Genomic DNA, 23,312 nt, shown 5'->3' with positions numbered 1-23,312 from the left:
GATTTCTTAAACAAATCTGCAATATTTCTAGTCAGGTGTACTGATGAATCATTTTTTTAAATCCATGTTGACTGGTTGATGTAACTTTGACTATCATTAGTTGGTTTGGAAAGATTTCTTGTTTTATTTAACAACTAAAGACCTGAAAGAGTATAGTTTTTTATAAACTTATAAAAACCAATTATAATGTTCATTCAGGCCTCTTATATTATTGATTTTTAGCATTTATAAGCACACTCTATAAACGAAGATTCAAAAGTATCTAGTATAGAATTTACAGAAAGAATAAAATGATTTTTTGTGTTATTTATAATTGGAACAATTTTTGTATAGTATGCACCATTAGTTACAAAGAAGTTATTTATTAGATTTACTCTCTATAGGATTAGAAAAAAACTTACTGGTAATCGTAAAATTGCTTGTTTTAATTTTACGATTGCCAGTAATTTCGTTTAAAATTTGTCATGTGCGCTTAGCGTTATGTTTAAACTTCTCTAGTAAGTTTGAGTAATAGTATTAAAAAAATTTTTTTTTTTGACTTCTAAAATACTACACTCAAATTACGAAATAATAATTTTATACAACCAAAATTTAAATTAAATATCGGCAAATCTTGCATTCCATTTTATGGAGCATTTTTATGGAATGAAATAGTCTTACTCGTGAATGGAGTTATTATTCTTTCAAAAGAAAACTAAAAGAAATCATTTTTAGAACTGATGACATATTTCTATATTTTTGAATAACTACTTTTAATCGCTTTTTAATATACTTAAACATTTTATTTTGAAAGAAATTTGTTTTTCAAATTATATATATTTGACCACTATTGATATTAAGCCTATGTATATATATATATATCATAAAACCATAAAAGGTTAAAAGATAGCAAGGTAAAGATAAAACTACTTCACCTTAAAATATCTTTTTGCAAAAACAAAACGTATAAGTTTCTAATTTTTAAAATTATTTACATTTGGACTTTTGAGAAGGGCAGAGATTATTGTAAATTTGCAGGAAAAAAAATCAGACCATTTGGTGAAAATTGACAAATATGGAGAAAAATAAAGGAGGTAAGATATAAAAATTTTATTTAAAATTTTATAAATAATATAAATTTATAAATAATATAAATATTATAAATAATATAAATTTTATTACAAATTTCATCACAAAGTTTTATATAGCTATCTAAAATTTCGGGAAATTCTAGTTTTATTATGTGGTTAATTTATTTCTAATATTATTTTTTGATCTTTTCTCCATCTTGTTTAGGTCATTGCGTTTTATTAGTGAATCACTATTTGCAATGACGTGTGTTTTTTAGTACCATTCTTTTTAACAAGAAATATATTGATTGAAGGAAAAACTTTTTTCGCAATAACCATTTTACTAAACAACCGTTACGTTAAACGTATATAAGCAAACTTTGCATTGCTTCTCGCGGACTTTTTTTATTGAATAAAATAGTTGAAAAAAAAAATTCTCAGACTATTTTATTTCAATAAATGTAATTTTAATAAATGTAATTTATTGAAATAAAATGTAATTACTCTTTTAAACAAAAGGTTAAAAAAATACTTTTACAATTGATTAATTATTGGTATACTTTTAATAGTTTTTAATAATTCCGATTTTTACCCTCAACTTATCAAAGAATTTCTAAAATTACGGATCTTTCTATTTATAACGCATTATTCTTAAAAGATTTTTTTTTCTTTCTGTTTTGTCTTGTTTTATCTTTTACCGCTTTTATTTACTACTAGAAACTGTATTACGTCTATTTTAGTGATTTTCGACGTCAAGACTTTACGCTCTTTAACGAGTACCCCCTTTTGTTTATTGCTTAATTAGGATCTTTGCTTTTAATTTTTATCAAGTTTTTATATTTTGTCTTGTAAACTTTATATTATAAAGGAACGATGCTATAGAGAGCCAAGACAAAAAAAAAAAAGAAGCAAAAAAGAAAAATAAGTTTGCTGAATTTAATAACAACGTTTTTATTGGAAACAAAAATACAAGGTGATTTTATTGCGTATTGTTTTAATTTTTTTACTATTATGTTAATATTTATAAATTTTTCTTTCATTCATCTCTGGTGTCGGCCAAAAATACGTCCAGTTGTATCGTTTAGGTTTTTATTATATTTATCAGCCTGTCTATCAAACAATAAACTAATATCTATTAAATAACAATACGTAACAGTGGTTTCCTACCTGTGGCTTGCGACTCCAACGGGGATCGCTTGATAATTTGCAAGGGGTCGCCATACGACTTTCTGAAAATAATTTGTTTGCACTAGTCAATGGTTTCTTCATATCATTTTAAATTTAGGCAGTATTTTTGATTAAAGTCATTACAATGTACTAATTATTTTATAACCTCAACTTTAAATTTCATAGCACGGATGTTTCGCGCAATCTAAAATTGAGCGAGTTAATTAAGAAAAAAAATTTCCGCACAAAAAATGTAAAATATAAATTAAAAACTATTAAAATAACAGCATTTATTTTCTATAAACACCTTTGGTATGATATTTATTTTCTTTGGTATGATATGATTGATATGGGATCATAACTTTTTCAGCGTATTATCTTCAAATAAAATAAAATATATAAAAAATCTATCTTTCTTTGTTAAGTTATTATTTATATTAGACGGAATAAAACAAAAATATGTTGAAGTATTTCTAATGATATGTGATCACTATTCTGTTTCTCGCGATTTTTACGGAAAAACCTGTTTAGGACCAACTAAGGTTGCTTGACTTATCTTTATGCTAGTTGAAATTTGCATCGGAAAGTTTTGGAATCGCTGATATATTATGCTCGGTTAAGGCGATTTTTTAATTATTTGAATTTTTTTAGTTGAATTTAGCACGATTTTGTCAGCGCGTTATGTCTACACGGTCATTTAGAAGCGCCAAGTTATTATACGCAAGCGCAATGACAATTATAAAATATATAATTTTAAAGATGGCTACGGTCATTGGTTACAAAGGGAATGTCAAATTTGTAACCATATATTTATAATTTTATGCAACACGTTCATGTTTATTTTGTTTCGTAGAATTAAACTATTATAAAGATAGTTTGCATGTTGAAAAAAAAAATTTGTTATAACATTTAAATGTATCAATATACAAAAATTTCGGTTTTTCGCCGACAATTATCTAGCTTTCTAAGGCGTTATTTGTTTATAAAATTGTAACTCTTTTTCTAATTATTTGAGCGTTAGAATTTAATAATTTTTTCGTTTTAAGTTAGATAAATTGTGTCTAGATTTGAAAATGCATTCATATCTGAGAATACAATTTTTTTTTTGTTTAAAAATACAGTTCTTCTTACCTAAAAATTTTACTATCTATGACAGATAGTAAAATTTATAAGTAAGAAAAACCATATTTTTAAACAAACAAAAATTTTTTTTCTCAGATATGAATAGAGTTTCAAATCAAGACACAATCTATAATTAGGCTGATGTGTCAGAAACATAGGAAATATATTGTTACAGAGCTAATCGTAAGCAATCGCACACACACACACACACACACACACACACACACACACACACACACACACACACACACACACACACACACACACACACACACACACACACACACATAAAGATCATAAAGACTATAATAACTAATAAAATGTGTTCCGAGCATGCGAAACGGGGAGATTTCCCTAATTATCTTGTAGACTACACCACTAAACCCAATGCATTTTTTGAATAGACCAATAAATATAAGTTAAGATAAATATATAAACTACTTAGAAAAGTTTGTAAATTGTAAAGTTAGTCGGTAATTTTCGCCGTATTATATATATTCGACACCAAAGCCGGTGTGCTAAGTCTCTCGACTAAGCAAAGTGAGATACCTATCCACGGCGCATCAAATTTATCACACAGGGTTCCCACCAGATAAAAAAATAACTCAGTTGTTAATTTTGAGTTACAAGCATTGGCGTAGAAACAGGGTGATGGAAAAACGATTGCCCCCGAAATAATTCCTAATTTCTATTTTTGAATTTAAATTCTAACTGCCTTAGCTCCCCCCCCCTCCCCATACCCCACTTAATTTCTGAAGAAAGTAAAGGGCTTTTTCTCGATCAAACTTTGAGAAGGGTTGCATTATTGTTTGCTCTTTACTTTTACGTGGAAAAATGGTTGCAAAAGCAAACATACTGAATATTGAATATAGTTAACTAAAAAAGACAGTCATCGTTGCTACTGAAGCTAAAAAGACTACTTTTAAAAAGCTAATTTTATTCATAATATTGAGTTTAAATGGTATAGATATATAATTTCTGAATCGAGAATAAATTTCAAGTAAAATAAAATAAAAAACAAAGTTTTGATTTTTTAAAGTTAAACAATGCCACCTTAAATTTAAATAAATTTAAAAAAAACATGAGCATCTTTTTTGTTTATTTATACACGGTCTGAGTCGAATGTTCTCAGGAGTTGTCTGATAATATTTTATTTTTTTTAAACTTTTAATTATTCAAAAAATAAACCAACCGCTCTCCACTAAAAACGAACGCCGTGGCCCATAAGTGCGTAAAAAAAAACAAAAAACATTAGGGTGATATTTACTTACACCCCAGAGCCTAAAGCTTATTTTATACTTAGTAATGCTTTTAATATGTTTGTGGCTATGAAAATAGCCGTTTTTAATTGCTCTTCTTTGGAGACTTTCTCAGCGGAGTCAAATGTTAGGTATTTAAGAATTTTTTAAAATAAATTTTCTTTTTTTTACACATGGTTTAAGCTGGATGTTCTCCGGGTTTGTCGTTTGGTAATGGGATTTAAGAATACTTTTTAATTGGATCGTTGGACAAGGAATTGATTGATATATATTTTTCAGTTTATTGAACTCCATGTGTATTGACTCACCGCCTTGTTCGCCATAAAATCCAAATCCCGCTCTCCATTTTTCTAAAAACGGAATAGCATGATGTTCCAGCATATGCAACTTTGGCGAAACTGAGGCCTCGGGCCAATTTTCCCGATAAAATTGCATTAATTCGTTTATCTTCTTTTCTGAACAATTTAAATATTAATGTAATATAAGTTATGAAAAAAATCAGGAATAGCACTAAAGCATATTTTACATTATAAAAATAATAAAACTTACTTAAAATACTTAATTTTTCTGCTGAAATGGTATTTTTGGATGAAAATATGTAATAACATTGAGCAAATTTATCAAAGAGCTGCTTGTATTGTTTGCTAACTTCAATTGATTTTGTATGTATTTTTGTCCCTGAATACCGATTGTCATAAACAAACTTAGGAATAGAGTTGCATAACCGAAGTATTGAAGGTTTCTAAATAGAAATATATTTTAATAGTTAATACTTATTTATTATTAACAAAAAATTATAGTTAATACAAAGTTTTACCCTGTTTATAATAAAATTTATTAAATAAAAGTTAAAAAGTAACAAAAACTTAAAAAGTAACATATTACTTTTAACATTTTATGCACATGATTTCCAATAAAACTTTTTCCATGATATGCTTGACGTTGAACATTAAGCTGCTGTAATATTGCCTCGATCATTTGTGTGCAAGGTCCCTGACCCTTCTTTAAAAAATATTCTTCAAGAGTATTACATAGATTTGTCTAAAAAGAAACTCGTAAAACACTATGCATATCAAAAATAGAATGACTTTAGGTTTTAGCGCATTGTTAAAAATGATGCGAAGGTTTTAGCGCATGGGTTAAAAATGACTAAAAGGCTTTTTAAAATTTTTATAGAAATTATATCTTTTTAAATTAAAATATATTTTTTGCTGCTTATTTTTTGTGATCGCTCAAAACCCCTTACGTCTGGGGCTAAAGCCACTTTTGGTCCCCTCACCACGTCACTGTTATTAACAATTGAGGTTCACATATAACAGCAAACTAAGTATTCCCATAGCTAACATTAGCATTTCAAGTTTGAACTTACTTGAGTGCTTATTAAAATAGGGCATGGGAATTTGAATTTTACGACTTTTAAAGCCCTGATTACACTGAATGTTTTTATTTTATCCATTGGATATAACTTCTGTTAAAATTTAACAAGTGAAATTTATAATACATGGTTTTTTATTTTGAAAAATGTACAGTTTTAAGAATACAAACTTCACTATTAAGAAATTATAACTAATAAACTCTCAATCCAAAAATTACCTTTTTTTCTTTTTCATTGTTAAGTAAGTCAATTTCTTTTAAGTAAAGAGATTGAACATCGTCTACATCATCTGAATTGCTAACTGCAGCTAATAAAATGACATCATTAACCACTTGAATTTGATCATCAATATTAAGAATGTCTATTTGAAGATTCCACAACTGCTTTTGTTTATTTATAAAAACGTCATACTCTTCTGAGCATTTTATGCTGCTTTTTAGAGGTTCAGCAGCCATCATTATGTCCAATTGATGAACTTCTTCTTCAAACATGTTAAAAAAACTTAAATAAATACCAAGAGCCATGTGTAGACTAGGTAAAGACACCTAAAAAATTAAAAATAATTTATATAAAGTATAGTACTTTGATATTATTTTTGAATATCATGCTCATAGTGATTTTTCACTGTCAAAGTAAAAAAAATAATCAAAAATCACTTGGTCTAGTGGTATTTTTAAAATTGGTTCGCTTATCACATTATTGAAATTTTTTGCAATACTCTTTAGTCCTCCATTTTTCATAAACCTTTTATGATCTAAACATAAATCTTCCAATGTGCGATATTTCATTTCAGGGTCAATACATTTCATATCGTTTGCTGTCGCATAACAGAAAAGACAACAATGCCTCCCTCAAGAATAAAATAAACAATATATTGATAAGTAAAAATTAAATTACATTATTTTATATTATTAAACAGGGCCATCATTTTGAATTTTTAGGTAAGATTATTGATAATTGGTTTTGTGATTCAGTTATCTCTCTGATTTTCCTGATAAAGAAAAACCTATTCATTAAAAATTTTAAATAAAAATACCTGAAGCTCCTGAAATACCATAAAGTGCACAAAGAAACTTATAATCACCAAAAATGAATACTCTAATATTTCTATCCCTATAAATAAAACTAAACGTGTTATTTGCAAATGATTGTAATAAATCTATACTCTATAAGTCTATAAAGATTATCAAATGAACAATATAAACATTATCAATATATCTCTTTCTCAGGGAAAAACTCGTGATAATGAAGACTTTTACAACTATAGAAAAGTTATAAAAAATATATATATATTAACAATATATAATACATTAATATTAACAAAAATTGGCTAGTGATGATGAATATACACATTTTAACAACCTTAATACAAAACCCTCACGTATTTTACATCACATTTTGCATTAACTTATCATTATGTTGGGGGTCAAATATGTATTAGTGTTAATATGCTATATTATCGTACTTCTATTTGTATTTGATTAAAAATAATTTTAATATTATTATTTATATTTGATCAAAAATTATTTTCAGTTCATAAAAAATAATTTAAAAAAAAAATTGAGATTTATTCAATACTTTATTGAGCACAATCAATTTGTATCAGATAAAACACACTACAATCTGAATTGATACAACTGGATCTGAAATATCAACAATTGTTGATGACAGCTGGTTTAGAGACCAACTGGCAGTTGCTGCATGTTAAAAACATGAAAATATTTTTTTAAATCATTATTTCAACCCAAATCACCTTTCTAATTGATCAAGATGTTTGAAAATATGTGTTTGCAAATTTTCAATATAACCGTAAGATGCATCTTTAATTTCAAAGGTTCCTTTGATTTCCTTTTCAAATGTAAACGGGGCATTTTCTACAATAAAGTCACACCCAGACAGTTTTCACTAACTATTCGTTGTGAAGCATGTGATGCTGTTTGTATATCAAAACTCTTCAGCCACCTGTAAAAAATTATTCACAATATTCTATAAAAATAAATAACATTTTTAACTAACTTAAAAACATGCAAAAAATAAGAACCTAGATATATTTTTAAGCTTTTCCCAAGGTATGCAGAGATCTGCTTTCATAGCTACCATCTTAGTTGCACTAATTGTGACTTTAATATTAGAATTAGCCAATATTTTTTCTTTTGTTTCTGATGGAAGTGAAATCAGAAGCTTTGAGGACTGGCTACAAACTGCGTCATTAGATGGACCAGACACAACTTCTATATTTCTTTTGACAATAGCATTTCTTTCTCGTACAGTTGCATTTGATGCCTCATTGCTTGTGACATATGCCTTTGGAATAGATGAAAACAAAACCGGCCAAAAAAAAAAAAAATCTATGAAAAATATTTATTAAATGTTAAATATTTTATTAAATATTATTAATTATTTAATTTACTATTTAACAATTATGAAATATTTAATTTACTATTTAAAAAAATCAATTTTAAAATCAAAAATTTTACTCTAGGTCCTCCACTTTTAAATGAAATTGATTTCCCACCACTTTGTTTCATCTTTTGCTTAAGAATGTGGAGTGTAGCATCTTCAACTATTCCTGGGATATGACTACTAGCTGTTAGATTAAAAATCTCTGAAATGCTATTGTTAAAAGTATACGATGATGGTGACAAACTTGATGAAGATAATGGTGATGACAACAATATTGAGACGAGTTGTGTTAAAGATTTTTTATTGCAGGCGAGCTTATGATGTAAATACACATCGTATTCTTTTACAACATTGAATTTTGTTTTACATATAATACATTGAACAGTCAACATTTGTATAAGTGAATTTGTTTTATTGCTGGTCAGGAAGTCTTCAGGCAACACAGATGTATCACATTGTGGGCATAAAGATTCATTAATGTACTTTATTTTAACATTTTCAACTATACAGAAAAAACAAAACAAGTGTTCACATTTTTTTAAAGACACCAGTTGCTTTGGTATTTTACCACACAAATTGCATATGCATAGTTGCAAATAAGGATTGAATTAATTTTTCAAATCACTACTATTTCCATATTGTGTATTGTGAAAATATTTTCTTTTAAAATGCTAAAAATTGAAAAAGTCCAAACTCTTTACCTATTCTAGGATGGCCAATAAACTTTGTTTTATCTCATATTTGAGATAAAACAAAGTTTATTGAGATAAAACAAAATCTCAAAGTTTTATATTTGAGATTTTGAAGCATTGAGACCTTGACTGAGTTTTTTTACCTTATGACAAGTATAACAGTCATCACAATGATGTGTCCATTGTGTACACAAAAGCAGAGTGGTTGATGACTTTCTTTTGATTACAATGTTAATTGTTAAGTAGCATTTGTGACAAATGTTTAAAGGGTGAACCCCTTCCACATCTATTAGTTTGATGTGAAAAAAATTTTCTATTTTACTTTTTTGAATGGCTCCAATAAGGTATTTTTTTCTAAAAACAAAACAACCACAAACTCTGCAAAGGAGATTTAAATTCTTGATATGCAAATCCATCTAAAATAAGTAAATTTATAAATAAAATATTTCAACACAGTATTAAAATAATATCAAAATACTAATTAGAATTCAATACATAAATTAAATCAAAATTTAAAATTGTAAAATTAAGTAAAAAATAATTCACTATAACAAAGTTATAAGTGCATACAATAAATTTATTGTATATGTAAAAAAAATTGTATTTAAGACCCCCCTTATAGTCAGTAAAAAATGAGTTATATGCAAGCCCAAGCACTATTCTTAACCCTAACCATGACTGTCTAAGAATAAGATTTTGGAGAGAGCATTTTTTTATATACAATTTAACAGGGTACATTAAATACATGTCTACTGACTTCTTTTATATAAGAAGTCAGTAGACGGGTATTTAATGTACTTATTAAACTCATTTTTACTGACTATAAGGTGGGTCTTAAATACAAAAATATTAGAATGCTAATCAAAAAATAAAATTTAAATAAAATATAGTAGCTCAATAAAGAAAAAAAATTATATCACAGGTAAAAATTTTAATTTATTACAAACTAATAATAACTCGAAAGATCATAACTTTTTGTAAAACTTCTTATTGTTGACCTGTGAAAATGTTAATTTTCAACAACAACAAAAATTGTAACCTGAGATGAATAAAAAGCATCAAAAAGATAAAAGATTCATAAAACTTCTTACAAAATTTCTGTCTAATTTTAACGCTCAAATTTTGAAAAAAATCAATTTAAAATGTATAAACAAACAACAGTTTGATACCTATAAAAGTAACTTAGTTTTAATCGTAAAATTATACATATGCATATCAATTTTCGTTGATTCTATATAAAAAACGGTACTACTATAAGTATTTTTCCCAAAAATTGTATTACAACAAAGAAACAAAAACAATTTATGCAAATAAATTAGTTGCTAAGAAAAGTTAATTCGGTTTCGAAGGTCCACAGCCATTTTGAAAATTATTCAACTTGCTTTATGCCAACGCGCTTGCGTATAATAACTTGGCTCTTTTTAGTAAAGTTTGAATGACCGTGTCTAAACAAGAGCTTTAGATGTTATAATTTTTTTTGCTTTAGGTTTTTATAATGTTTAAAAAAACTTTTCCCTTTTTTAAATAACTTTCAAAACTTTTTTTACTACCCCTAAGAGTGAACCTATTGAAAACCATTTATGAGTCTTTAGACCAATTTTGCTCAACAGAGTTAACTTGACTTTAGTTAAAATCTTTTGAGTGCGTTAATCCACTATATCCTCTAGTTCTAATCTGTTCTTATATATATTAGTTAAATATAGTTGACAAATATAAAAATATCAGTTTTGCTAAAATTTAAAAAAAAATAAAGAAAATTCGGTCTGGTTTTTTCGCTACAAACATTTTTATTTTAAGTTACAGCAAGTTTTCATTTTAATTTTTTTTATATTTCGTCATTTTAATTTTTACACTTCATCATTTTAATTTTTTTCGTCTATTCATCATTCACAGATCTGATCACTTAACGGAAATATGTCGTGGTCAGCATATCATAAGACGCTGTAATAATTTCAAATCACCTTAACTTCACCGAGCAACTACAGGTTTCGACAAATGGACTTTTAGAAAACAGGGAAAAATATTTTTAAATTCAAATTTCACATAAATTTCGAATTTGTATCAAATTTGTATGTAGATATTAAAAAGTATTTTTAATATAAAACGGTTCTATATAGTGTATAGTATAGTATAGTATAGTATAGTACAGTATAGTATAATATAGTATAGTATATAGTATAGCATAGTATAGTATAGTATAGTATAGTATAGTATAGTATAGTATAGTATAGTATATATATATATATATATATATATATATATATATATATATATATATATATATATATATTTATATATATATTTTTATTAAAAAATCATGTGTCAAGTGATTTACTTAATTTTAGAATAAGATTTTAGAAAGGAAAGATTTAACTTTCCATACGGAATTGTAGTTGTACTATTCTTATTTTTATTATTTGAAATTATGATAACATATTTATTGATAAATTTTAAACTTTATTGAAATATGTACTATAAATAGATATTAAACCGAATTTATAATTAAGTTAAATATTATGGTTAATTAATAATAAACTTCAGTTTAAAGAATGTCAAACTTCCCTTTAGAGAATTATTAATGAGTTTTGAGGAAATAACAAGATCTGTAAAACAACAACAGCCACTACCACGACAGTAAAAGCTACAACAACAGCAAAAATAATTATATGTAGAAGAGCAGCAACAAGAGCAGCAACAAGAGCAGCAACAACAACAGCAACAACAACTGCAACAATAACAATAGTAACAACAACCAACAGCAATAACCAACAACAATAATATATCGTTAAAACGATAAGCGTGCAGCAAAATAAAACACCGTGAATAATTTTAAACAAATAAATTTTAAACTTCTTTTGACGACAATGCAAAATCTGTATTATAGTTTATGTTAAAGTATTTTCTTCATCGTCTGTTTACCATATAAACGCAAAAAATAATAAACGTATAAACATATCTGATCCCAAGTATATATATATATATATATATATATATATATATATATATATATATATATATATATATATATATATATATATATATATATATATATATATATATATATATATATATATTTACCATTTAAAAAAATAAATTCAAGCTGGCTATGAAAGAACAGAAAAACTTGTTCAAGTTATGTATCTTTGCTGCTCATATCTATGTACTAGCGCGGATTGCCTGTCCAATGGCAAGTAGTGCTCCAGTAAATGGCCTGATGCTCTTCACAAAAACTAACCAATATTCTGAGATCAGCAAGGTTGTTTTAAATGCTGCAATGAAGAATTTTTAAAATCGCACTTGGTAACTTGGGTAAAAAATGATTCCATTTTTAATATTTTCTCGCAGGGTTTGTAACTCAGAAAAAAATGATGATTTATATGAAGATGATCTATAGTGGAGCTGATTGGAAAGTCAGGGGTATAAAGTTTCCAGCAACATTATTCAACAAGTTGGAAAAGAAGGAGCTTCACGAGCTTGTGACATCATCATCAACTGCATTCACTTGAGCTTCTTTTTACTTAAATTTTATTCATCAACGCTTGCTTTCACTTTTGATACAATATGAGGCTGGTAAGTAATTGAAGTTCTAGCCTTGTTTCAGATGTGAGCTAAATCATTAAACGTTGCTTTTGCACAGGCTAAAACTGTTTGTTTCAAGGTTTTGTAGATGTCCTTGGCATATCAACCATTTTTGGAAAAACATTGCTTGGTAGATTCTTTTCGGGTTGACCATTCAACCATATTGCAATTCGATTACTTATCAACGGAACATTTGAAGGACTAGCATTTCCACTCATTTTCAGCAACAAGTTAAAATTAAATCCAAATTAAACTCAACTTGAGAAATTAAATATTAATTTGCAGAGGTATTTGAAAATATATAGTTAATACTAATGTGGTGGAATCAAAACTATCACGTGATTGAAATAAAATTGTCATACAATTTAAAAACTATAGACACTAAAGTAAGTCACCCAATGATATTTAGCTAAAATAAACTAGATAATAAAGAAAACTATGATATATTTTAATGTTCTTTGGTAAAATAGCTACAATTATTGATTTATAGGATTAAAATAAAAACTACTTAAAATTAATAAAAAAACATATGTTTTACAAAAGCAGCAGACAACAAGATGGCTGCCTGTCACACGATCAATGAAGTTATTTTAGATAAAATAACTCATAAAGGACAATGGTACATCAAGTTTGCCTAATATTTTTTGAAAACCAGAACATAGGAAAAAATTGACAAATTTTTCGAGCGTTATGCTATTTTTGTAAAACTAAAAGACGATTCTTTCTATGTTCATTGTTTGAATGAATGATCATTGATTATTGATTGAGTTCTAAATATTATTTTATTTTATCCATCTTTTGCACAATAAGCTTCAATGCCATTTAGCACAAAAAAAAACAACAAAAAACGACTGTGCATTCAGATCAGAGAAAATTTTCTTTTCTGTATTAAATAGAACATCTATATTAAAAAATAATATATTAGATATTATTTTTTAATATAAATTTTGCGTATTTTAATATATAGGGGATAGTCGAGAAGTCCGGACACTTAATGAAAAAATAGATTGTACACATGCCCAAACAGAATACAAAGTGTCAAAAGACTTTTTTAAAAGTATAAACTTTTATCGATTGAATTAAAAACAAACAAAAAACACTTATTGTGTAACATAATATACAAAGCAAAAAAGAAAAAATGTTAGAAAAAAGGCATGTTTCAAATTTGGAGGGTAGCCCCAGCTACTAGCCCCAAAAATATGGCTAAACACATAGTTTAGTCATAATTTTACCCCTTTTTTACCCGCGTGACACAAATAAAATATATTATTAATTAGCATTGCAATGTTCTTCACACATAAAAAAAAAAAAAAAAAAAATCGTCTGTAAAAACTGCTTCCTATTTATAAGGAATGGGAATGAAAATATCATCGTTTAGAAGTATAAACATCGTCGATTTACTAATGAAAACGCTTTAAAAACGCTTTTTTAAAATCTTAGGTCTTTTTATTGAAATTAAAATAATTTCTATTATGGGTTTGTGTATTATATTAAATGAATTATTATTTATATAAAAAAGTTGGCCATTTTTAATATGTAAATGTTGTCCGGAACCATCCTCCAAACGTATGTCTATACCTCCCTAATTTGTTAATTAATAAATAGTGTAAATAAAAATGTATCTTTAATAAAAAAAAGTTATTAGTTTATATAAAATATACAAATATTATTATGCGAATCAAATATGATGATTCGTCGCTCTGGTGGTGGTGGGAAAAATATCTTGCACTCCCAACCAATCGCTTCGGCATATTATGATAGATATTTTGCATATGCCAAGCTTTCACTCAAATAATGTTTTTATAGTATTTAATAGTAACTTAGCTTCTTTAGTTTAAGCTGTACATCAAGTATCTGGAGTTACCCACCGTCCGGGACTACCCAACTTTTCCATATAGTCTGTCGAAATAAGTACACTCTCAATTCAACGCAGTTCTTTACTCGAGACTTCGAATGTATATTATATATAATAAATATAGCTATTTAAAAAAACAATAAAAATTTAACATTTCACGATTTGCGCAATAACGCTAACGCTATCACGAATAACGGAAAAAATTGTACAGTTCGCGAAATGCGCAATTTCACGATCTGCGCCTATTATTCATACTGTTGATAGATTAATTATAAATAGAATATAAACTTATGAAACTATAAAAGCAAAAGGGTTTCTTTAAAAACTAACGATTATAAAACCATGATAATTATTTAAACATAAAAACGAATCAGAAGTTTTATGTTTAATGTTATTAACATTCATGGGTTGAACTTAAAATATATAAAAAAAAATTCCGTTTTAGTTATTAAAAAAAAAATTTACGCTAAAACAAAAAAAACATAAAAAAAACAAACTTTTTACACAACAAAGATTTTTAAATTTCTTATTTTTTGTTTTATCAAAGCATTACTTTATTAATATTGTATAACAATTTTTGGTATTCGAAACGTAAGAGATTAAAATTTTTGTCATGTTGACATTTCCATAGGCTTTATCAACTATTAATTACAGGATTGGTATTACTACGAACACAAACGTTGTTTTAAATATTTTAATGGGAAGGAAATGAGGATCTTCCATAATCTCGAACAAATTAAGTTAGAGATTAAGGTATTATTAAGTTCAAAAAAAATGTCTTTATCATTAAAATAGAAAATGAAATAGAATCTCTTGATATTATAACTATGGGGGCAAGACTTTTTTTTATAACAAAAGCTTTTTTTTGTTGAGCTGTTATAAGAAATCTTGCCTCATTTATGGAGCAGTAAAAAACGGTGGAAACGAAACTGTATTTATATCTTGTGTTTTAAACAAGCAAGTGTCTTTTTTTAAAATATTTTTAACTTTATTCGCGTAAGTTTGTTTCATGCGCTTAAAAAAAAAAAATACCTAGGTTTCGGTCATTGCTAATTGATGGAGTTCTTTGTGTTTTTTTTTTTTTTTATATCTTTTCTTTTTGTGTTACTGCAGTTAGGGTAGATGGTTGTTTGTAAATAAGTTTCTAGATGACAAATTTATGAATTTTACATTTTAGTTTTAAATTGAAAAACTCATTTCACAAAAAAAGGTCTGCGTTTATGCAAAACTCAGTTTTTCATAAACGCAAACTTTTTAAACATATGCCATCTTGCCCCGGCTTCCACTCTCTCTCTCTCTCTCTCTCTCTCTCTCTCTCTCTCTCTCTCTCTCTCTCTCTCTCTCTCTCTCTCTCTCTCTATATATATATATATATATATATATATATATATATATATATATATATATATATATATATATATATACACATACACATTATTTTTATTATTGTTTTATTATTTTAAAAAGGTTTTTTTTTTTTCTTCTTTCGGTTTCTAAAAGATAAGTTCGAAACAAAGACATAAAAACACAATACATTTATCAAGTATTCTTTTAACTGAGCGACATTTTCTTCTCAATTATAATTATTTTTGGATCTTTACACAAACAGCTTGAACTGATTGTTATATCCTTTAATAAAAACTAGAATTGTCGTTAAAATAGTAAAGAACTATTAAAGGAGTTTTTGTAAGAGGTACATAAAAGCTGAAACACTATTTAGTGGCGTCGTTGACGTATAATAGAAACAGATAAGTAAGAAATTGCTTTTTGATAACCTGCTATTTGTTGGTAAGCTGGCTTTACGTTAATATTGTTTGAAATGGTATGCTAACAATATGATGGTTGTAAGAAAGATTTTTCACAATTCATATCTTAAATGTTATTCCCTACAAAAGCAAATATTTAGCTGATAAAAGCTTGTGTCTTTTTATTTTTTTTATTCTTGAGTGGCAGTGTTGCTTTGTCATGGTTTACAAAATAAAAGTTCAATTCTTAATTAAGAGTTAAAGTTTTTATAATGCTTGCGAAAAAAAACACAAATGTGAAGCATTTTTATGTTCATTTTTTAAGTAATGTTTAAAGAATTTATTGCAAAATATATTAATTTGAGCTGGTAAAAATAAATAAATAAATGACTTAATTTATATTTTTTGAAAGGTATGTGTATTACAAACTGGGTATTGAAAATAAAAATCTTAGTATACATCCATTAGAACAGCAAGAAAAGACAAAGGTTTTAGAATAGAAACAATTAAGTTTGAAAATCGCTTTTTATTCTTGATGGGCTAACGAAGCATTGTAGTTGGCAGCATGAAAGCATTACATTGATATATGCTAACTTTGATATTACGCGTTTTTTATTAAGTTAACATTACTTTGCAGTAGCAGCATTAGTAAAAGGTTGAGATTATGTTGATCTTATGTACCGCTATGGTTCTAAAACGTTTGGATCTTAGATAACAATGACACCTTCCATATTTTATTAGGTTAACGTTGCATTAAAACAGCGTTGGTCTAACTTAGCATTTCAGACCACCCAAGTCTAGCGCTGCTGTGGGGTCATCCATACATTTCGTACGCCAAAAGTTTAGAAACTTGAATCCCCTCCCATATAACCGTACAAACTTTTAAGTTCCCTCACTTCTCCTAAAAAGTATATACGCTTTTAAAACACTCTCCTTCCCTCCCATACGCTTTTGTACCATATTTGCAGATCCCTCCCCTTATGAGCGCACGTACTTTATTTACGACGTATTTGCTTGTTCAAACACAACTCGCACGGAAATGATTTATAAATCAGAATGCCCAAGCTAGTTATATTTATTACTTTTTTGTATTTCGTAGTTTATTACGTCATTCAGCGAGTAGACTTGTTACCTCACCCAGTACTACTACTACTACTACTACTACTACTACTACTACTACTACTACTACTACTACTACTACTACTACTACTACTACTACTACTACTACTACTACTACTACTACTACTACTACTACTACTACTACTACTACTACTACTACTACTACTACTACTACTACTACTATTACTACTACTACTACTACTTCTTGTCTTCTGTTATTGTTAAAATTATATTTGTTTAATTGTTGTTTATAGTTATTTGTTTAACTTTTTTATAACCGGTACGTAATTTTCATAATATTATATGAAGTTTATAAATATTTATCCTAAATATATATATATATATATATATATATATATATATATATATATATATATATATATATATATATATATATATAAAATCCTTAGCTAGTTAATAAAAGTTTTAGACAGAATGTTTGAGGATTTCAATACATTAGATGATCCGGATTGGGACTACTCTAAAGAACATGGTCCTCACCAATGGTCAAAATATTGGAACTTTACAAAAAGACAGTCTCCAATCAATTTAAATTCAAAATTAATTCAATATAATTCTACCCTAAAACCGTTGCATTTTGATAAAAAAAGCATCAAACTCGAAGTAAAAAACATCGGCAAAAACATTTCTTTCTCTGCCGTAAATAATGCTGAAATCATGTTTTCAGGAGGTTCTTTAAAAAATCGATATGCGTTTCGAGAAATGCATTTTCATTGGGGCGAAGTCCGTCATGGAAAATGTGATCGCGGTTGTGAACATACTATAGATGGCAACAGTTATTCAGCTGAAATGCATATTGTTCATTGGAATGTAGATTTATATAAAACTGAGTTAGAAGCTTTGAAAAACCCTAATGGTCTTGCCGTGTTAGGATTATTTATAGATGCTAAAGAGATTTACGAACAAAACGAATCTTTTGAATTGGTTATCAACATGTTTAATAAAGTTCCATATATAAACTATAAAACTAAGTTAGAAGTTTCTCCTTATTTTTTGGTTCCATCTTGTACCAAGAAGAAGTTTTACACATACCCTGGCTCGTTAACTATTCCCCCTCTTACCGAAAATGTTACATGGATTTTACTTGCTGAGCCAATCAAAATTTCTATAGATCAGCTTGACAGAATGACAACGTGCACTTCTGATTCTGGATATATCACCAACAACTATCGTCCAACACAACCATTAAACAACCGTGTAATACATTCATCGTTCGTTTAGTTTATGAGAATCGCAAACAAGTAATCCTATAATAAGTGTCATTAAAAAATAAAATAAAAATGTAATTTTTAAAGCAAAAATAATTGGCAAACAAAGTTCAACTATTTTATGTCAGATAAAGTATAATAGAAGAAGAATGTTATGAATTTTCATACGTATATTTAAAATATATTTAGTTTTTAATTACGCACAACTGAAATTGTTTTATATAATAAGTACTTTTAAATGAAGCACTTTTAAATGCTGTCATTGCTAATTTACTTTTGTTTGCATGTTAGTTTTTCTAATTATTTGAAATTCATAATTAGTTTCTGAATTATTTAAAAATATTTTACATACATAATAAAGTTGAGCGCATAACCACCAACAGTAAACTTCGTCACCAACAGTAAACTTCGTCACCAACAGTAAACTTTTACATTACTACATTTACAAAAATAAAATAGATTAATAAATAATTATTACAATTTTAGACAAAGTTCTTGATCAGTAAATAAATCAAACTGCAACAATAAAAATGATATTCATTTGCATTATTTGCACTTGTGCGAGCTTTATTTTGCCCAGAGTACCACAGGAGTGTACTTCGTTCAATTTGAAGTTATTGAATTTCGGAGAGTACAGCCACAGTTCGCTGAAGTTACTGAACTTTTCATTTTAACTTATATTTTTTAACTAGACACAGGGTCAACGACACGAGGGAAGGAGGGGGATATTTTTTAAAGCACTTTTTATTTTTACTTATTTTTATTACAATATTTAAGATACCGATACAAACTTATCAAAAAAAGAAATATTAGATACGAATAAAAGAACTAAAGATAGTGTAGTCATCGTTAAGTAATAAAAATAAAGAAAACTCAGCAAAGATGACCATCACGTCATCAAAAAATAATAGGCTTGTTTTTGTAATCGTGTTTACGGCATGCACTAATCAAACTACTGATTCTTTCGAACCCTTGACCCATCTTCACAATAGTGTCCATAATTTTCTAAATAAATATCATTTTATAAAATAATTATTTTTCAATATCTTTTTATTACAAAATTAAATTTAATGTTAAAAGTATATATAGATCTTGATATCATTATCTAAAATAAAAATAAACAGGGTAAGTAATACAATTCTACGATATAAAGGCGTTTACCCGAGTAAGTAAGATAAGCGCTTTTACGCCGGCTTTTCAAAATACAAAGTGTTTACCTTCAAAATTTTTTTTTGATATATAAGAAAACTTAATTGAAGTGCCACTGAATCTACTAAAGCTAGATTTATGTTGAGTGTCCGGGTATTGCGTCTGTTTTAACCTGAGATTAAAACAAAATCTTTATCTTTTTTTTAATTTTATTCTGTTCTTTATTGCATTACAATTTTAATACAAATATATAGAAGTAAAATATTTAAAAGTTTGCAAGATTATGTTAAAATAAAGATAAAAATTATTTAAAAATAAAGAATGCGAGTTTTTGTTAAAATGTGGAATAACTACATTTCTTTAAATTTTCAAAATTTTTGGAAATTATTTTATTCCATTTTACCATGCATCCAGATTTGTTGGCAGTGCTAACAGCAATTAAATTTCACAAATAGAAAGTTTTAAAGTTGACATATGGAAATATGAAGTGTGGTTTTTAACAATGATTCACCTGCCTTTACTGCACTACACATTTTTACCAAGTTATCTCCTTCGGCCCTTGTTACAGAACCAATTTGACGCTCTCCTCTCCTAGCTAAAACATGTTATGGCATTTGAACAGCAGAGATAGCCTTAATGACGTTCTAAATATTATATGGTAAGAATTTATATTCGGTAAAAAAGCTATGTAGATTATTAGAAAATATATCTACATTATGTTTACAAGGTAAAGAATAGATGTTGCATCTGTTTTTCTTCAGAAAAACCTCATATAATATTTTGTCTGAACAACCAATAACAGACAGCGGACGCCATTCTGACATTTGACAAAACACATTTTGAGTTAATGAACTGATTACTTATCAATAATACGAGGGTATGTATTGTAATTTGTTTATCTTTCAGTTAAATTATAGTTCCGTATTTTTTGTATTATAGTTCCATAAAGTGTTAAAATAATAAAAAATGGAAGAAGATATTGTCCAAGATATGCGCAAATATAATGTCAAAGTGCGAGTGGGAAAAAAAAATGCTGGGATAAGAATAAGTATGAAAGACTTGGTAGTTCTAGTATAATCTACTTATGTACCCACTTTACAAAAACCTTTTGTTGGTAAAAAATATACCGAACAACGTTTTAGTCACCCAAATTTGTGAAAAAATATGTTTAGAATAGAAATGGAATTTTATTTTTTATTATAAAAGATAAACCAAAATCAAGTAAGAAGGTTTTATCAGAGAAAAAATATTAACTTTTTAAAAATTGGTCTCAGGAGAGTACAAGTTTCGAAACAATTTTGACGTAACTAAGGTTAGGCGCGGACTGGGGCTTCAAATCCTCCCCGGAAGGGAAGAGGGAGGGCACTAAAAGGTCGGGAAAGGGTTAGAAAATTGGGTTGGTGTGGGGGCATTTAGCTATTTTAAGTTAATTCATGTAAAGGTTTTTTTAGATTAAATATGAATAGGTAATATACTGGTACACTTCAAAAGTTCAATTTGAACTTTTGTAAGCCTTAATGATCTTTAAGATCATTCAGGCTTACAATTTAATTCAGTATGCCATTTTACTTATGCATAAAATATACATGATAGTTATGTAGACAATGATAATAATAATAATAACGCGATGAATTTATTATGATAAATGAATAATAACACTCCTTTTAAATCATTTAAATAAAAAATAAAATAAAAATGGACTCTGCGGTGTAATTGGTATTTATAATTTAACTGACTACAATCTCCTAATGTAGTTTTTAGAAGCAACACCTTTGATAATTATACAGAGTCTTTACGCAAAAAAGTTAATTACGTCCTCAACTGCATTTTTTATAAGACCTTACACAATGTTCAAAGTTATAAAAACCTTAAAATGTCATTCTCTTTCAGTAGCTTTTGAAGTATCCAACTCTGAGATTCAGTTCGATTCTTCAGAATCTTTGTCACCAAGACTGCAAATTCATCTCGTATTGTTTTTTGAGAGCCCATCAAAGTTTATAGTAAAGTTATGCAATTCTGATCGCAATCTGTCGGAACAAAGATTATTTAGTTGAGAAATTTTTGAAAGACTTTTTTCTGGAATAATATTTTCAACAATTTCGTTAAAACGTCTGGGATCTAAACACGCAGTGTCTCTAATGATGTCCCTGTTAACTGAGAAATGTTCATCTGCGCAAATGGTAATCTAATCAATTACTCTACGGAAAACATCCAATCTGAAACGATCACAAGGATTCTCTGGTATAACATCAAAGGCAAGTTCGCCTGCCATACGGTTCTTTCGATTAACTCGTTCTTCACGCAACTCTGTTTAAACTTCTATATCAAGTTCACTAACATTAAGGGGGGGGGGGGATAGTTTCTTTAACAAATGCAGTTGTCTTAGAATAGACATCATCGAAAAATATTGAGTGCAGTTCTTGTTTTGCTGACTCTACCATATACCAAGCACTTAAATATTCCAGATCTCTTGTTTGCAAATATTTGGAAATTTGTTGCAAAAAGACGTCATCAAATCGATACCATTTGTCCTGGAGTGGTGTGGCTTCAAATGTTGATTTTGCATCGAATCTTGAAGACATCCTAATCCAATTAAAAACTTGCAAAAGAGCATAGAACAATTTCATTTATGAAGCACCATAAGTTCCAAGAATTCATTCAAACACCACCTGTTTTGACCACCAACAGGTTTTACCAATTTTTTGTAGTCTTTTCAGTTTAGCAGATTTAACTTCTTGTCCAATGACAACATCAAAATTGCGTTCAAGCTCTGATTTTAATAGTTTGTATAGTCCTGTACCTGTTGCATCAGTAATTTGTTTTACCGCAAATAACCGCTCTTTCATGTCCTCTCGATGTACATACCATAAGATTATTGTCTCGTGATCAATCACCGACGTATCTTGACTACCACCTATTTGAAAACTGAATTTCAGATCACCAATTTCCTTGACTATATAATTCCTCATCAAGTTTGAAATAACAGCTAGAATATTGTTAACTGTGGTCTTTGACAACATTGTTACCAAGCCTTTACGTCTGCGAGAACTTCCTTTATGTATCTCTTTCCTCTCTTGACTTGCCTGAATAGCTTTTTCTATATGATTATTTAGTGTAACGTCGAACTCTGCTATCAGCAATATTAGTTCGTTAAAGTTCCCGTGATCAATAGATTTATTGTGCAAACTGTAGAGAGATTCACCCCGATAACCGCTGTATGAAAGGACTTACTTCCCAATTAAAGTAACTGCTGCAAAAATTCGTCTGAATACTTCGATATTTTTCAATACTTGTGCTTTCTGTTTTTCCATTAGACCTTTTTGGATTAAAGAGCTTATATCTTTCTCTGTTGTACTACTTTATAGTGCAATTGCAGCAGCGTTATGTGATTTGATTCTTCATGATTTTTGATACTTTGGTATATGTGGGAAAACTTTTTAAATCCAAGAGTAAAGCTTGAATCTCCTTTCAAAAATGCCATAGATACATTACAGTAGAGCGCCACGATTTGATTGTCTTCAAGTCTTGCGGTTATCTAACGCCTTTATACATTCTTATTATCTGAAATC

General features: G+C 27.8%; 2 protein-coding genes and 1 long non-coding RNA gene across 3 annotated transcripts; 1 reads left to right on the top strand and 2 right to left on the bottom strand.

The window, feature by feature from the left end:
- Window positions 1-4,509: 4,509 nt before the first annotated feature.
- On the bottom strand, window positions 4,510-7,084 carry LOC136082356 (uncharacterized). Its single transcript, XM_065801384.1, has 6 exons — window positions 7,009-7,084; window positions 6,629-6,822; window positions 6,191-6,517; window positions 5,483-5,638; window positions 5,147-5,339; window positions 4,510-5,052 (listed from the first exon to the last, which is right to left on the bottom strand). The coding sequence occupies exons 2-6, from the start codon at window positions 6,779-6,781 to the stop codon at window positions 4,733-4,735; spliced, it is 1,149 nt and encodes a 382-aa protein (XP_065657456.1). The 5' UTR covers window positions 6,782-6,822; window positions 7,009-7,084; the 3' UTR covers window positions 4,510-4,732.
- Window positions 7,085-7,187: 103 nt separating this feature from the next.
- Window positions 7,188-9,479, bottom strand: LOC136082137 (uncharacterized). The gene is made up of 3 exons (XR_010639421.1): window positions 8,014-9,479; window positions 7,726-7,934; window positions 7,188-7,233 (listed from the first exon to the last, which is right to left on the bottom strand). It is a non-coding gene; the product is annotated as an uncharacterized LOC136082137 (long non-coding RNA).
- Window positions 9,480-17,776: 8,297 nt separating this feature from the next.
- LOC100209487 (carbonic anhydrase 13) lies at window positions 17,777-18,800 on the top strand. Its single transcript, XM_065801383.1, has one exon. The coding sequence runs from the start codon at window positions 17,801-17,803 to the stop codon at window positions 18,605-18,607; it is 807 nt and encodes a 268-aa protein (XP_065657455.1). The 5' UTR covers window positions 17,777-17,800; the 3' UTR covers window positions 18,608-18,800.
- Window positions 18,801-23,312: the final 4,512 nt, after the last annotated feature.

Source organism: Hydra vulgaris, chromosome 07 (genome assembly GCF_038396675.1).
Source record: "Hydra vulgaris chromosome 07, alternate assembly HydraT2T_AEP".
NCBI classification, from domain to species: Eukaryota; Metazoa; Cnidaria; class Hydrozoa; order Anthoathecata; family Hydridae; genus Hydra; species Hydra vulgaris.
Note: the sequence above shows the minus strand (reverse complement) of the source record. Positions and strands in the feature narration are given on the sequence as shown.

Excerpts from the sequence above, each read along its gene's own strand:
- LOC136082356 (XM_065801384.1), bottom strand. The coding sequence starts at position 6,781 with ATGAAATGTATTGACCCTGAAATGAAATATCGCACATTGGAAGATTTA. Across the intron at positions 5,639-6,190 it reads ACAATGAAAAAGAAAAAAAG|ACAAATCTATGTAATACTCT; the intron begins GTAATTTTTGGA and ends GTTTCTTTTTAG. Across the intron at positions 5,340-5,482 it reads ATGTGCATAAAATGTTAAAA|AAACCTTCAATACTTCGGTT; the intron begins GTAATATGTTAC and ends ATTTCTATTTAG.
- LOC100209487 (XM_065801383.1), top strand. The coding sequence starts at position 17,801 with ATGTTTGAGGATTTCAATACATTAGATGATCCGGATTGGGACTACTCT.